The sequence below is a fragment of the Platalea leucorodia genome (genome assembly GCF_965183815.1).
Source record: "Platalea leucorodia genome assembly, chromosome: 5".
In the NCBI taxonomy this organism is placed as follows: Eukaryota; Metazoa; Chordata; class Aves; order Pelecaniformes; family Threskiornithidae; genus Platalea; species Platalea leucorodia.
The window spans coordinates 31,657,912-31,673,383 of record NC_138827.1 but is presented as its reverse complement, the minus strand read 5'-3'; the positions used below and the strand labels follow the sequence as shown (position 1 = coordinate 31,673,383).

Here is a 15,472-nt window from a genome sequence, read left to right as displayed (position 1 = left end):
CAAGGCCTGCAAAGTTATAGATAAACAGTGAGAGAGATGTTAATCAAGCAGAACGGTCATCAAGTCACAAAGCACAAAAAAAGACAGCTCTCAATGAGTCACTTTGGGAAAGCCAGATCAGGAGTTATCCCTCAGATCTACCACAGTCAGATGTTCCAGAGATCAAGTCCACCAGCATGACAATGTGCCTGAGACACATAGTATCATAAATGATACAAAATATAAATGATACTAGATACTGTACATTAGAGGTAACGGAACTACCGGTTTTATCCTAAGTACATTACAAGTATTTGATAAAAAAGAATTATATGTGTTTTTCACACTACTCCTAAGCACAACTCCACATCAGCCCTGTTTCTCCTTTCACATTAGACAGCTGTATGCTGCTCATCTTTAGGGCACCTTGAAGACATTAAATAAATACAAGAAACAGGATCTTAGCCTCAGGCACAAGGTATGTATTTAGACAGGTGCGCCTTCCCCGATCAGTCAGCACTTTTGAAACTCAGAGCACATAAATTTGACCATACAAAATCAAGACTAACAACTAATTGCTGAATTGAGGACCATCATTCCAGGATATTCAAATAGGAGGTCTTACAGCTTGTCTTTGCCCATCCACCATTAAACAAGTACTTCATTAACTGATTTTTTTTTTTTTTTTTAAGGTATTATGCACCTTTTTCACTGCTCACATGAATAACCTTCCCAGGTGTATGCTTAAGATACTGACACATTGCTTAGAGTATTTCATAAGATGGATTTTTTTTCTCTGATGACTAATTTCAAATAGTAAATCTCTTGACTCCTACAAGGTTAAAAGCACAGTTCGAAGTGGTCAAGACTGTGGTCTTGTTGACTTGAGTTCTGTCTTCAAATTTGATCTCTGCCTGTCCCAAAGATAATCTTTGGAAGGCTGCACTAGCTTTAGCAGTTTTGTCAGAGCATGTTCCCTGACAAATAGAAATTATTTTTCTCCCTGTTATACATATGTTAACTTTCTAGCTATTGGGGAGGGAGGAGCTTTCAAGTTAAGCCCATCATTACAATAGCAGTGAAGTGTCCCTGCACTACAGACCTAATCAGAGTGACCCGAACATATATTGTTTTCCTCCTCTTCAATTATCTTCTGAGAGCACTGGTAATTAGATGGCTAGGCACAGAAGAACTGTCTGCAGTGAAACAACTATTTTAGCATCCAGAACTGTCCAAGACAAAACCATGAATTCTTCCCTGGATGTCAAAAGACTTCATCATTACTCAACAGTCAAAACCCTCAAATTCCCCAGTGACCACACCTGTACAGCAACACAGCCTTCCCAACATGCAAACACACAGGACACTGAATTTGCACAATTCTACATTGGATCAATGATCCCTGTTTTCATGTATACATGAATTATAAAGTGCAAAAAGTCCATTTTTAACATTCAGCCAAAGTGTCAAAGTATTTCCAGTCTCTCTCAAAAGTTCAGCTACAGAATGCAGAACCAACAAGAACACCTGAAAGAACTTGACAGCAACTTGAATATTTAGTACTGGCTTTGAACCTGAAGGTATATTTGAATAGAAAAAGATCCTGGATTTTAGTCCAACTGCTGTTTCAACATGCACATTTTATAATGAATAGTATCTATTTCCAAATACGGTATTTAGTTTCAGTATGATGCTTATCTCCCCCACAATTACTTATAGCTCCATCAGCCCTTACTGGTCTTCCCAGCTATGAATTTAAAGGTTTGGGATCATGGCTGGGCATTGTTCATTTACATAAAGAGTCTGCCTAGCTCGGCCTTAAAAGCAAACCTCAGTTTTAAAAGCAAACTTCACTTGCTGTTGAAAATTAGAACGGGCACTAGTCAGTCAGCTGCTTCAAACGAGATTGCTAATAGTTTGACAAAGTTCAGTTTTTCTAAACTGGTTTCTGTAATACTTAGTATTCAGGTGAACGTGAATTTCAAGTGTTATAGTGATGGCTAACAAAATCAAAATGCTAGTTTAATACTTTATGCTGAATAAACCACAAAGTTTAATTTGTGTATGAATAAAGGTACACTAGAAGTGCTAAAAGATCATGCATAGCACATAAGACCATTAATATATGCACTGAAGCTGAAATGCACTCCTATTCCCAGGTTAAGAGAAGACTTCTATCCACTGTGAAAGACTGTATGTAAAAAGAGTTTCCACAGAAAAGGATGGAGGGGAAGAAATCACTGAAAACAATTGTCAGTTACATAGCAAAACAAAAATCCCAAACCCTCAAAACAGTCCAAGCATTCTTTGCTAAATCACTTGAGTGAACCCAATGTATGATACTCACAAAACAATAGACATACATAATTGAAAAAGCTCTGGTGACATGGGTTTTTTGGAGACACCTCTGTTAATTTAAACGGAAGGCTTTATTGCTCTTGTAAAGTTACTTATGCAGTAAGTCTAGAACTATCCTAGATTCTTCTGAGTTCAATCATTTAGCTGGGAGCCTGCAGATCAGACTGAACTTTAACTGTGTGAAACCATGAGGCTCTCCTTCCTGGAAGCACATCAAGGTTCTTGCATGAAATCTGATCATCAGCACAGTAGGATTAATGACAGAGGTGGTCAGGCTGATAAACTAGCAGAACAGAAACCTGCCTAAATGAGTATGGAACTGCATCTAATATAAGGTTGTAATGCATTCTCACCCCTTTGTGCCAAAACTGAAGCGAGACCTTGTTTGAAACTGATGTGAAAGAAAAGGCTTTAATCACTCATTGTCTCCCTGCAGGAGGTCTGCGGTCATTTCTGGGAAAACAGACACTAGATACTCAGACTACTACCATCGCTCTCAGAGTAATGCCACTGATTGCAGACTGACACTGTGTGATGTCTAGTTCAGCTTACTGAAAGGGGGAATGGCAGGAGAAAGTTTTTAAAGAGTTAGCAGACTTAATTATGCACAGGAAGGTAAATCAGATATCAAGGATTTCTTCAGTCAACCTAAGTTCTCAAACAGATGTTTACCTCTGTATGCCACTACCTGACTAAACCAAGCGCTCTCTTAAAATAAGATATTCTTAATAAATCAGTTACTATGAGTGCTGGAAATTTACCTTTACTTTTAGCCACTTTTTTCCCTGACCTACTTGTGTTTCCTAACACCGTACCTTTCTGCTGGATATGCAAGCACCTTGCCTCAGGTCGCTTCTCCATGATGTTCCTCACCAATGCATGGTAGAATATTGAAGCTATTTCACCCAGTAGGTCTGTTCACTAAGTATGTAGCTATTCGACTACAAAACTTTTTGAAGGCCCAACATAAATATGATGGGCAATACCACTATAGGATAAATTCATAATCTAAGCACTGGAAAATCTAAGTACTGAAGAGGGCAAAATCCTGAATTTACAGAATAGGAAAAGACAATGTCTAATCAGCAACATGGAGATAAACCTAAGACAAAAGTACTCCAAAACATGAATTCTGAAGTTCACACAAACAAACCAAGGTCTGTTATTCCCCCATTACTTAGAGATGACCCAAGTCTATTGGTACTCTTACACACTTCACAGCAGCTTCGCCATAAAAGCTGTAAAGATGAGTTCCAGTGGCACACAGAACTGTAAAAATCAGTTCACTCCACATTAAGAAATGTCTGGATACAAAGACAGTTGCTACAAAATGCATTACAGAAAGTTTTCCAAACAGGAAAATAAGAAGAAAAAACAAACAGACAAAAAGCCAAAAACAAAACCTTGTTTTCAATTGGTATACAAGCTGGCTTTATAAAGAGCTGATCTGTACCAAGTCTCCTACACACCCCAAATAAAATTCTTCATATCCATCCATTTGAAAGAATTAAAAACTTGTGTTAGTGGAAATTAAATTTCATATATCTAGCTAAACAGAACAACTTCTGTGGAGTGACTTGCTTTTACACAAGAGGAGAGGTATATATGGAGATCTGAACACCTTTGGGTATTAAAGCAACATAAAAATAATTTTCATTTTCTAAGTCACATAGCTATTCACAGAATAAAGCTGGATAAGAGGGGTTTGGGTTTAACCTCTTAAAGAAAAGACCACATGAAGTGTCATGGAATGGGCATAATATATTGCGAGATAAGGTTTTCTGGCATTTCACTGGAATGGAAATAATTTAGAGGGTGGCTTCGTTTAAAGTCAGGAACTAGGACAAGGAAACAAATTATTTTTGCAATGCCTGAAAGCCTGGAAGTCAACTCAATGTCCTATTCCTCTACGATAAACCTTACCAGAACAGTCAGAACAGCAGAAATATCACCAGCACTATAAAACTGGGGTTGCCTGTATGGTTTCACAAACTGCCTTCCAAAGATGTTATCCACTTCCCAGATTCATAGCAGCAAGTCACTGACAAGATCAGATTTTCTCATTCATACTATTTACTTCAAACCAATCTCTGATTATTTGAGTTAGAGGCATAGCATAACAAGCAGCAAAGGAAACAGAGAAGAGCAGCTAATTGTATTGTAACTTCAGTGCAATAAATTCTGTGGTTTCAAATTCAATAATCATGTGTAGATCTCAACACGTGTATCTAGTGTTGGGAGGCAAAGACTACCAAAGGAATGAGTATAACCCCACAGAACTAATCAACTAGCTAAATTAAAGACATTCACACTTACCTATGAGAGAACCAATGGCCGTTGGTGTTTAATACACTACATGAATGCAAAAATACATGGCAGAGACCAAAAGATAAACCAATTTTTTTTAGCTTTTACTGTTTCTCCCAAATAGCCTCTGCAACTCCCCAGACAAATTACAAGTGATAAAAAACATCTGGAAGAGTGACAGAGGACATATTTGAGATCTGCAAGTTCTTCATCACTCACTCATCCTGAGTAAAGCAAATACAAGAAGAAACAGTTGACTTCAGTGGAAAGTACTTCTGCTGATACCCTCGTAGAATCTCAGCACCAAACATGAAGCAATCAACATGGAGAGAGGAAAGAACTAAACACACACCTTGAACACCTCAGAGAAGAAACCAGAGCCAATTTTCTCACATGTGAAGTCATCAAGACGAGTAAGTCTGGAAAAGGCACTTATCAGGGCTCTGTACGAAGAGGTACAAACTCTTCCTATCTGGGACGCAGTCCCTTCTCCTCCAGCGCCGCCATCAAAGTCTTCAGCGCGCTCCAAGCGTGGTGGAAATCCTGCTATTGAATTCCGCTTACTTCGGTCCATTTTGAAAGCAAGGTTTTATTTTGCTAAGGGAGAACTCACATCTTAGGTAATTTGTTGTCTTCTCTACTCTTGTTGGATCCTAAAATACAAGAAATTGAGATTACCATTATTATAAACCTATCTAATAAGTTTGCTAGGACTCCAACACAGCTTACACCAGTTTAAGAGAATAAGAAAAAAAAGCAGAAGATATCCAACTAGGAGCATGAAAAAACAAAGAAAAAAAACCCCACCAACACCAACCACACAGCATCATCAGTAAAGACAGACAATCTAATGAACTTTTCCTTTAGATTCCTGGAAATACCCTATGCTCTGGCTATTATGCGATGAATAGGTTTGGAACTCAAAATTTAACTGGTGACAAAAAAATTTCATTCCCTCCCCCCCACCCCCCCCCCTTCTTTTTTACTTAAGTTCTGGTTGCTAAAGCAAGCAACTAAGCAGGAGGAAACCCACAAAATGTAACATTCTATTCTACTTCAGTAGCAGTTGGTGACCAAGCTACTGCTATTGCAAGAAACCATTTCACATTAGGGACTGAACAAAGGATCCCTAACTATAAAAAACACATCAACTTTTAGCTGACATAAGGAAAATTATTAGCTGTCAATAACAGTAGCTGGAGCACCAAAACCTTTGTTTTTAAAGCTTCCACATATGAATGCTCCAAGACCAATTCCTTAAGTGGTAGGAACGCAAGTTTATATCCACTAAAGATCTAGCCCCCAAATTTATAAAAACATCAACAATCCTGCTACAAAACCAAAGTATTCTTATAAGAAACTGCCAGAACTACTCTCCCCACAAACACACTTTTTAAAAGCTATATTAATTTCAGTTCAACTCAAAACACAGGAAACAAGCTCCTTTTGCAAAGTAAGAGAAGAGAAAAGGAAAAAAAAAAAAAAAGGAGGGGGGAACAACAGTAAGGTTTTTTTTTTTTTTTTCTTTTTAAGAGGATGATGAAGTAATCAGGATGACTCTGGAGCCCATCAAATTCAGCTTGGACTGGCAAACCTGACAGGTGGCCTACTTTTTTTTTTCCTTTCTTTAAACCTTAGACTCAGGAGGTTATTCATCTTTTCCACACTTAACTGTTCATTTACAGCAATTTGCTGAACCCCTACAAAACCTTAACAAAGTGAGCAGTCACAAAGAGAGATTTCTCTTTCTCTCTCTTTTTTTTTCCTGATCATGAATGAAAAACTGGAGGGAGGGGAAGGAAACAGTAAAATTAAAAAAAAAGTGGGCAAAATAGTTTATGAATCAGGGAGCAGGCCAAGCAATTATACTTCTATTTACACAGATGTACAGAACCTGAACAATACACTAAATTTGAAGAGCATCTCAAAAACAGAGGCATACCAGCTGTCCTCTGAATATACAGCAGTGCTGCTATGCCCATGTTTTGTATGCAGTGTATCTTTCAGAGATGCTCTGTGCCAACACATCAGAAAAACACAGTCCTTCCCTGCCTTCAGAAGTAAGCCCTGTTGAACTGCGTGGAATTAATTTGAGGTTGTCCTCTCCAAAAAAGAAAAAAAAACCAACAACAACAACAACAAAAAACCTGCCTTCATATTTTTCAAGGGTGTTTATTTCAAATATCTTAACACTTACCTCTCTAAATGGGAGTTGGTGGGTATAAGAGAGTCTTACCAGGGCCTGATTAAGAAAATTTAATCTCTATCAAATCCCATGTCGTGGTATTCCTACAGAATTTTATATGCAGACTCCCACATTCATGAGCTTACTGCACTTTTCAAATGATAGTACTACATAGTCTAATGTTACGGTGTGGCCGACTGCCACACAGAAGATCAGGATCCAATTTCTGACCTCATATTCTTGCCCCATGAGCCCTGAGGGTCTGGAAATGGTACAGAAGCACCATGGGAAGATAAAGCCTGTTATATGTCCCCAGCTGAGAAAAAAATAGCCCAGAGAACCTCCTCAGCTCTAGAGAAGATGCCCAGGAGTTTCCAAGGCACGCTTAAATAATTTCTTGTGATTGGAAAGGGACAAACTATCATTTGGTTACTTTTCAAGGAGATAAAGAAAGAACTGTCTATGGAAGGAGGATAGACAGGAAACCATGGTGTTAACAATTCATTTCCTGGAACAGGAGATGCAAGTATCTTTGGAGACTGACCAGAAAACCTGCTGTAATTGAAGAAACAATTTTTTTAGAACTTATTTGCATCAGAGTAGTACCCACATGCACTAGACACTTTCCAAGGAAGGGAGCAAGCATTTGCCCCAGAAACGCAGAATCTGACACTCCAGTATCACAGTAACGCCATATCAAACGGACCCTGGAGCTTGTAGACACCCCTGCTAAATAAAGTGAAACAACACAGCCACACTGCAGCCCAGCAAACTAAAGCAACCTGTAAATCAGGACTATAAGTTTAAGTTCTCAGGCAAAGCAAGATATATGCAAAAACAAAATAGGGAAGATTGCTGTTGTCTTAACTGGAGGAAGATACCAAGTTAGGTAAGCAACCTTAAAGAGGAGGAAAAGCCTAACTCTGTCTTAAGCATCCAAATACCATTAACAAAAGATCAGCTCTCCACATAGTCTCTCAATCTATTTAACAAAACAAAAAAACAAAAACCAAAAAAACACCAAACCAAAAAACTCCCTCACACATACACATCCTTTTGATTGAAATCACATGGTGAACTTTGCAAAACTCTATACAAATCCCACAATGAAAGGAGAGATTCAAAGTACTTCACACAACATAAACCCCAAAAAGTTTTGCCATCTGGATTCTCAAGTAACCCATTCCTTCATTTTTGCCTGCTAGAGTTTGCCTTCTTTCCAGACAGCTACAAGAAATCCTTGGAAATTATTAGGATAGAGCTCCATTTGTCTAGTTTTCTGCCCAGGATTGCATACACAGAATTAGAGGAAAATTTCAAGTGGGCACAATTCCAAGTAGGCCTCCTGTCATTTTGGCCAATTACACTAATGATCACATTCTCAATGAAATCAACCAAGGTTTAATTGACTGTCAAGTCAGTCTGAGGTACTTTAATTTACTACCTGGTATGGTTAATTAAAGTGCACTGAACAGAATCCAAGACTATCCTGCAAATCCTGCAAACAACTAAAAGGTTGTTGGGTGGTTTTTTTCATATTAAAGTTCAGCTTAAAAACTCTTAAGCTGTGCTCAACAGCCGTTAAAAAAAAAAAAGGCACTAAACACTCTAAAAAAACATTTCCCAATAAATTCTCAGCTTTCAGACCAATTTTTCTGACATCCTTATACAAGAAAAATGCACCCCACTCTGCCAAGACAAAAATCACTTAGAAATACACCTCTCAAAATGTATACCTGGCCTACTCATCCATTTATTACATTACTGAAGAGCACAACTTCAAAATGTTTCATGCCCTACCACATTTTAATTTCTTGGTTTAAAAAACAAACCTTGAATAAAAAAAAAATTATCCATGTTAATATATTAAGATCAGTTTCTCCACTGTATGAATGCATTGATTTTTTTAATTGTAGAAATTACTATAAATACAAATGTTATCAGCATTTATTTGGTTAATTAGACATTTGGCTTTCAAAACCAATGCCTAAGCCTGCAAATATTTAAAGATGGAAACCCCACAATAGCACATCAAGTTATACCCCACACATCAATGTAAAACTAACAGGTGACATATATTAGCCAGTACTTAACATTTTGTACTTCATGGACACAAAAATGGGTAAGACTTCTCAACTTTAGTAGCATCTCTTTAATGCCTCAGGGTATAAAAAAGAAGATCCTTCCAAAAAACATTTCAATTCATTACTAAGACTTTTTCTGTCCCCAGTATCTTTAGAACATGTGCATATTTGCACTCAAATGTCAAACTCACAGTTTCCTAAAAGATGGCCTTAACAACAACAACCATTTTTAGACACAGAAGACTGTCGCTAGGCATTCAGCCTGGAGAGCAATAAATCTGGTGGATGCATGTTATTAATTTGAAAAGGTTTTCTGAAGAACAAGATGCCAAAGCTTTGACATAAGTCATTTGCCAGGAGTTAACTATTTAAACTCATAGTCCGAGATAGCTTCAAAACCCAGCACTACAAAAACATGAAGGAATTATGCTGGCAAGTGTCACTCAACAAAATAATAACTTGGGGAGGAGGGAAGAAAAAAAAAAAAAAAAAAAGAAAAAAAAAAAAAGAAGAATTCACTTCAGAAAAGCTTCAAAGGAATGTAAAGAACAAAATCTTCCAAAGACTGAATTGACTTTGAGGTCATTAGCCCCAGGGGGGCGGAGTTTGGGAATGAAACACAAGAAATCAAACTAAACAGGTAAAGAGAACCAGGCATTCCACAATTTTGTTCTCAACTGCCATCATCCGCTTTCCTAACAGAGGAAAGTTTCTTGGTTTGTCCCTAACTTAGCTTCTTGTCTTTGGCAGAAAGATAATATCAAATATTTACAGACAAGGTAGCTACAAGTACCAGAGCTTGCACTATGTTTGGCCCAGCTCATCCTAAAGCTGAAGTCTTTTTTACTACTTTTATGACGTTAAGTCTTAGGGTCAGGTTTAAAGTCTTAATTACGACATTACACTCGAACGTGAAAATCCCAACATTTTCTATTTTCATTTAGGTAACATTTTGCTTTAATTTCATCTCCTCTGTAGGGGATAATTCCTAGCTCTAGCCAGTACTGGCATAGCATAAGCTTCCCACAACTAGGGCTGACGTTCCTCAGAAGAGACCTGCATTAGCCCTACTACACCACTCCAGAAACTGGAAGTCTGCTAAACTACATCGTGGTTTTATAATGCAAACAAACCTCCACAAGAGGCTAAGCTGAAAAAAACAGTTCATTTATTTTGTGACTGTAGCCAAGTCTGAAACCAGTAAGAGAGACTAGCCATTAACTTACTGCAGAGCTCAGGATTCAGGGCCAAGGTTGTAGGTTTAAAAATATTTGCATCAAGCATAGGCATAAATTCTGACACATATTTAGAGGCAAATAGAACTGGGGGTGGGGGAAGATTAAAAACCCACAAACAAACAGAAAACCACTTGATCCTTATGCCCATAGTATAATTGCCAACAGTTTCTAGGGTCCAATTTTAATATAAAACTAAACCTCTACAGAAGGACCTTGCAAAAATCCATTCATCTCCTAGCCTGGTTTTAGTCACTCCAAGCCACAGTGCAGACAGACTCTAGCCTAGTTACAGAGCATCGTTAGAGTTAAATAATCACTCAAGCAGACCATGTACAATACACAGCTGCTGCTTCAAATGGATAATTTTAATATATTATGTTTGCCTAACAAAACAGAGCTCAGTAAAGACACTAAGAAGCAGCTCATGCCTTCCAGGTGTCAGCAGGCTGACATTTGCTTAGCTCTTGAGAAAAACAAAGGGCATCAAAGCCTTCCAATACCAACAGGTATTGTAACATCTCAATAATCAATCAATTTCCCCCTCAGCCTCTGTGCCAGGTTTATGACTGAGGGCTGACAGCTCTGTTGTCTCCTGTGAACCCCCACAGTGCTAAGAAGCAACTTTCGGTTGTTTCGATGCAGCCAGTGAGACAACCCAGCACAGCACAGGCAAGAAAAGAGAACAAGAATGCTTGAAAGAGGAGTAAAGATAAAGTAAGCAGGCTGATTTTCATACCTGACTGACCTCTCTTGAACAAAATCTTACATTCATACATCATCACACAAGACAGTCAATATTTGTATTTTCCAGCTAAAAGTATCATCTCCACAAATATTTAAACACATTCTGTAATCTACCCTTAAAATACAGCTGAAACACCAGTCTGTGTTACTGGTTTCATGTTACCGTGAAACACCCAGTACCATGTTTACTTCAGGTACCAGCTGCACAAGCAGAACAGTAACACAGTCTTGACTAATTTGTTTATGAATTTTTGAAGCCAGAACAGGGCTTCCCAAATCAGTTGTTGTTAAGGTATCGGAGACATTGGAGTCTGCTGGTGTTTACATATCAGTCTGAAGCACCCTGGGTACCAAGGGGAAACATGTAACTCACAGCTTGTGAGCCACAGACCTGGAGTGCTACAAAGTCAGCCTTCAAAGGCAAAGTTATTTCAACTAACTCCCCTCCCGGTTGCAAGAGCTATTACAGTTCTCCAGTGCAACCAACGGGACACTCATATCAAAAAGTGTCTTAGCCACTACCAGAAATGTGTTCAACTTAAGGAAAAGCGAGAGCGCCATATGAAAAGAAGCTTACTATTTAAGTCAGAAAGAGGACTTGGCAACAGACAACAGATGGAGCCAGTGTGATATAGTTGCCAATTATTAGATGTACTTACTGATAAATACACAACTTCAAATGAACACATTAGGGAACTAATAAGCAGGAAAAGAGCTTAAAAAAATTTTATGAACACTGACCATCTTTTGATCTTGCCTCGAGGAGCACCTATTTTTGTGCCAGGCTGCAAGATACCGTGCTGCAAGGATACAATAAAAAGCTTTGACACTGTGCAAATGCATGGTTCTCGTCTATAGGAAGAATACAGAAAGGGAACCTGTGATGCAAGTGAACCACAAGCTTCACTCTTTTCTGCAGCAGACACAGAAGCAACAGTCCCCTCCTTTAACCCTCCGTTTCTTTCATGAATTTGTGAAATCATTCGCATGAAGAATTACAATGGTAAAAGCACAAATGTATAGAATTGGAGGGTTTAACTAGGTTACGGGAAGCCTCTACCACCAGAACACCTCATTGGGACCAACCTTCTCCTTCCACGGTCACAAAAATATTAAGTACTGAAGCAAGGATTGCTCAGTCCCTATCTCCTGCTCCGCTTCCACTGCCAGCTGTTCATCCTAACAAAACAGCACAAAACAAGTTCAAAGCAAAAACCGTAGGAGAGCACGCACTTGCCACCAGGTACAGGGAACACACCCCTTTGCCTTCAGTTCAAGCCACTCATGTTTTGCATGCAAGTTTTACATGAAGACAAACCAAAATGGACAACGGAATTACACAGCCATGTCTACAGCTGTACAGTATACTTCTGCAAGAGTCAGAAAATGACATTTTTATTGGCCTATCAGGATATGGTATGCAACAATAATTTCCAAAGATGATGACTAAATGGAAAGGTTTATGGCTAGTCCACCGGGCATATGAGTTTCTCATAAAAAAATCTTATCTTAGGTTGTAAATTCCACTGCCTAATTAAGTCCCTAGAACTGTAAGTCTGTTGATTTTGCAGACAATAAAATATACTAGAACTCTGATCTCTACTAAAAAAAAAAAAAATAATTTCAGTTGAAGCATAAAGGCTTCTCATAAATTAGCCTAAATATTAACAGTAAGACTTTTTTTAGATGGGACAAACAGAAAAGTATAAACTGAAATAAAATTCCATGCAGTACTCTTTAAAATTTAGCTTTCAACTATCAAGGTACCACCTATCAGAATACCCAAGTGGAAAGCCCCCTGTACTTAAAGCAAATACAGTTCCCACCCTCAAAGGAATGCAACATTAAGAGTGATCAGCTGCATTTATACAGCACCTTTCATCCGAAGGCCATAAAGCAAACATATATGCACATACACCTGAACAGCTGAGCCTGTCATTATAACATGATTCATGTATTCTTACAGGGTAGCACTTAAAATAGCAAAACCCGAGCCAAGCTTTCACGCTTGTTGGCAAAGCGACCATTTTCAAGGCAATCCTCCTGCGGCTGGGCAAAGATCCTACCCCCGGATCAGGGCACGGGCTTCGGCAGCCGGCTTTCCCCGCAGCCAGCTCTCGGGCGTCCTGCAGCACCCGCTCCCCCTCACGCCTCGCCCCCGGGGGGAAGGCAGCCCCTCCACGCACCTGCTAACCGAAACGCATCACTCGCCTCACCGCGCTGCCGGGGGCGGGGCGGGGGGGAAGCGGCGGGACCCCGCCGGCTGCCCCTTCCCCTCCACCAGAAGGGTGCCCTTCCCCGGAGCGGCTCCTCTCCTCCCTCACCGCCTTGGGGGGTTCCCCCCCCCCCCCCCGCAAGGGCCTTCCCCTTGTGGGCCACCCCGCAGAAACGCGGGCACCCCCCACCCCGCTCCCTGCTCGCGCCCCCAACCGCCGCGCGCGCGCCGGCCGTTACCTGAGCGGCGGCGCCAGCAGGGCCTGCGGGCGGCGCGGGCTCTCATGGCCGCATACCCCACCCGCGGCCAACCCCTCAGCAACCCGGCGAGGGTCTAGCCCCGCCGCTGCGGCAAGCGAGGGGGCCCCATGTGAGGAGGGAGCCCAGCTGCGGGACCCGGAGCCGCGATCGCCGCAGCTCCTCCTCCTCCTCCCTCGGTCGCGGCCCCCGCCTCCTCCTCCGCCTCACGCGTCCGCCCCCCCGCGGCGAGCGCCGCCGCTGTGCCGCCCACAGCGCCTCCCTAGCAGCCAATCGACGCCGGGCGAGGCTGGATGGACGGCGGCGTTCGGCCAATGGAGGAAGGGAAGCCGGGCGGAGGCACTTGCAGGTAGTCCACGTGAGTGCCCCTTTCTGTTTGGTCGGGAGACACTTGAGAGGCAGGCAGTTTGACCAACCATACGAGAGACAACAACTCCCGAGACTAGAGCGGGAGCCAATGGTAGGAAAGAGAGAGGGGCGTTGCTAGGGGCGCCTCGCTGTCACTGGTCAGCCTTTGAGGGCGGGTTATAAATAAGAGAGTTAGCCAGTAGGAGTGTGGTGCGCGTGGTGACGGACGGGCGGGAGAGCCAATCCCCGTATGTTTATAGGCGGCGATAGGCGGTGAAGCTGTCAGCGGACCGGGCACCCCGACGGGCGCGGAGGGCAGCGGGCCCGGGCCGGGTGCCATGGCGACGGCGGGCCGGGGCGCTGGGGAGAGCCGCCGCCGCCGGCGGAGGCCCTGCGATCCCGCACCGCTGAGGCGGGGGCTGGGGGTGTGGGCGGGCGGGTAACCGAAGCCCCCGTCCTGGTGGAGAGGGGCGGCCGGCGGGGCCTCGCCGCGCAGCTCGGGCCTTCGTGCTGCAGGTTCCGCCGGCCCCTCGCCCTAAAGCCTGACCGGCGCCGCAGCCAGTTCCGGCACCAGCCCTCACCCCGCCACCCCGACGGCCATTTACACGCGGCTGGGGCAACGCCCGGCTTTACAGTCACCCTAACTGGGCTCCGCGGCGGCATCCCTGCTGTTATTGCCTCTCGTTATCTGCCCCCCTACTACCTTTCCCACAGGATTCATCCCTTGTTCTGGTCTCTTCCTCCCTCCAGCTCTCACGACTTCAGCATTTTACTCAAACTCTGCCTTTTTTTCTCCAGCTGCTTGTGCCCCGGTGGCGGTGCCTGTCACAGCAGAGGAGCACGCTGCACAGAACGTCCTGCTCAGCCCCTCAGCCGGCTTAATGCATCTCAAATTTTCTGAGGTTTTGGCTGCCAAGCTGCAATAAGTCTGCGATTTTTGCATATAAACTTATTTTTCAAACTGTAACTTATCCGCATGTAGGCAGCTTGTAACAGGTATGGAAAAAGATACCTTTCTTCCTGCTAGGACACGCTGCCAAACGTCAAGTATCCGTACCAAAGCACGGCGGGACTAGAACAGCTCATTAAATGGTTGTAAGGGGGTTTTGGTTTTGTTTTACATTGGCAAGGGATTGATTTTTTTTTTCTCTGACCTAATCCTTGGCAAAGGCTGAGCTATTTTTACTGAAACTCTTCAAAACACAAAGTTCATTTGCTGTAGAGTCTTGGATAGAATAACCGTATCCCAAACAAGAACACATCGGTCAACCTTGCCACACCATATTAGTAATATGTTTTCTCATTATCTTTTGTCATTAAGTTTACATCTAATCTTTTCAGCTTGGTCCAAAATGTGCTTGAGAGTGTTTCATGTTGGAAACATCAGCACCAACTTTACAAATAATACTGAACAGAGATTTACCCTTACAGTTGGATTAAAATCTCTACTCTGCAATTTATTGATTGAACTTAGTCTCAGAATTTCACCCAAGTCTACAGTGAAACCTTCTCTGTAAATTTAACTGCAAAAAATGTAATAATTTCTGCACAGGTAATAGGTGAAAAGTATTTTGTGTGGGGAAAGAAGTTGTTCTGTTTTCTTAATTTTCCATCTCAGTTTCCTTCACAGGAAATTTTCCCACACTCCCAAATGTTAAATAGCAACCATATGCAAACATCTATTGTAATGACAGCTCAAACACAGGGTGCAGCAAAGCTTTTGTAATTAAGCCATTAAACAATTATTATCATATCCC

At 41.7% G+C, this 15,472-nt stretch overlaps 1 protein-coding gene across 1 annotated transcript in view; it reads right to left on the bottom strand.

Moving 5' to 3' along the window:
• The window catches only part of TESK2 (testis associated actin remodelling kinase 2), an 85,670-nt gene extending 72,081 nt beyond the window's left edge, over positions 1 to 13,589 (bottom strand). The window contains exons 1-2 of the mRNA XM_082313516.1: positions 13,350 to 13,589; positions 4,997 to 5,297 (exon numbers count right to left, since the gene is read on the bottom strand). Coding sequence (XP_082169642.1) covers positions 4,997 to 5,218 — 222 coding nt within the window. The 5' untranslated portion in view covers positions 5,219 to 5,297; positions 13,350 to 13,589. The remainder of the gene's footprint in view (positions 1 to 4,996; positions 5,298 to 13,349) is intronic.
• Between the last annotated feature and the right edge of the window lie 1,883 nt (positions 13,590 to 15,472).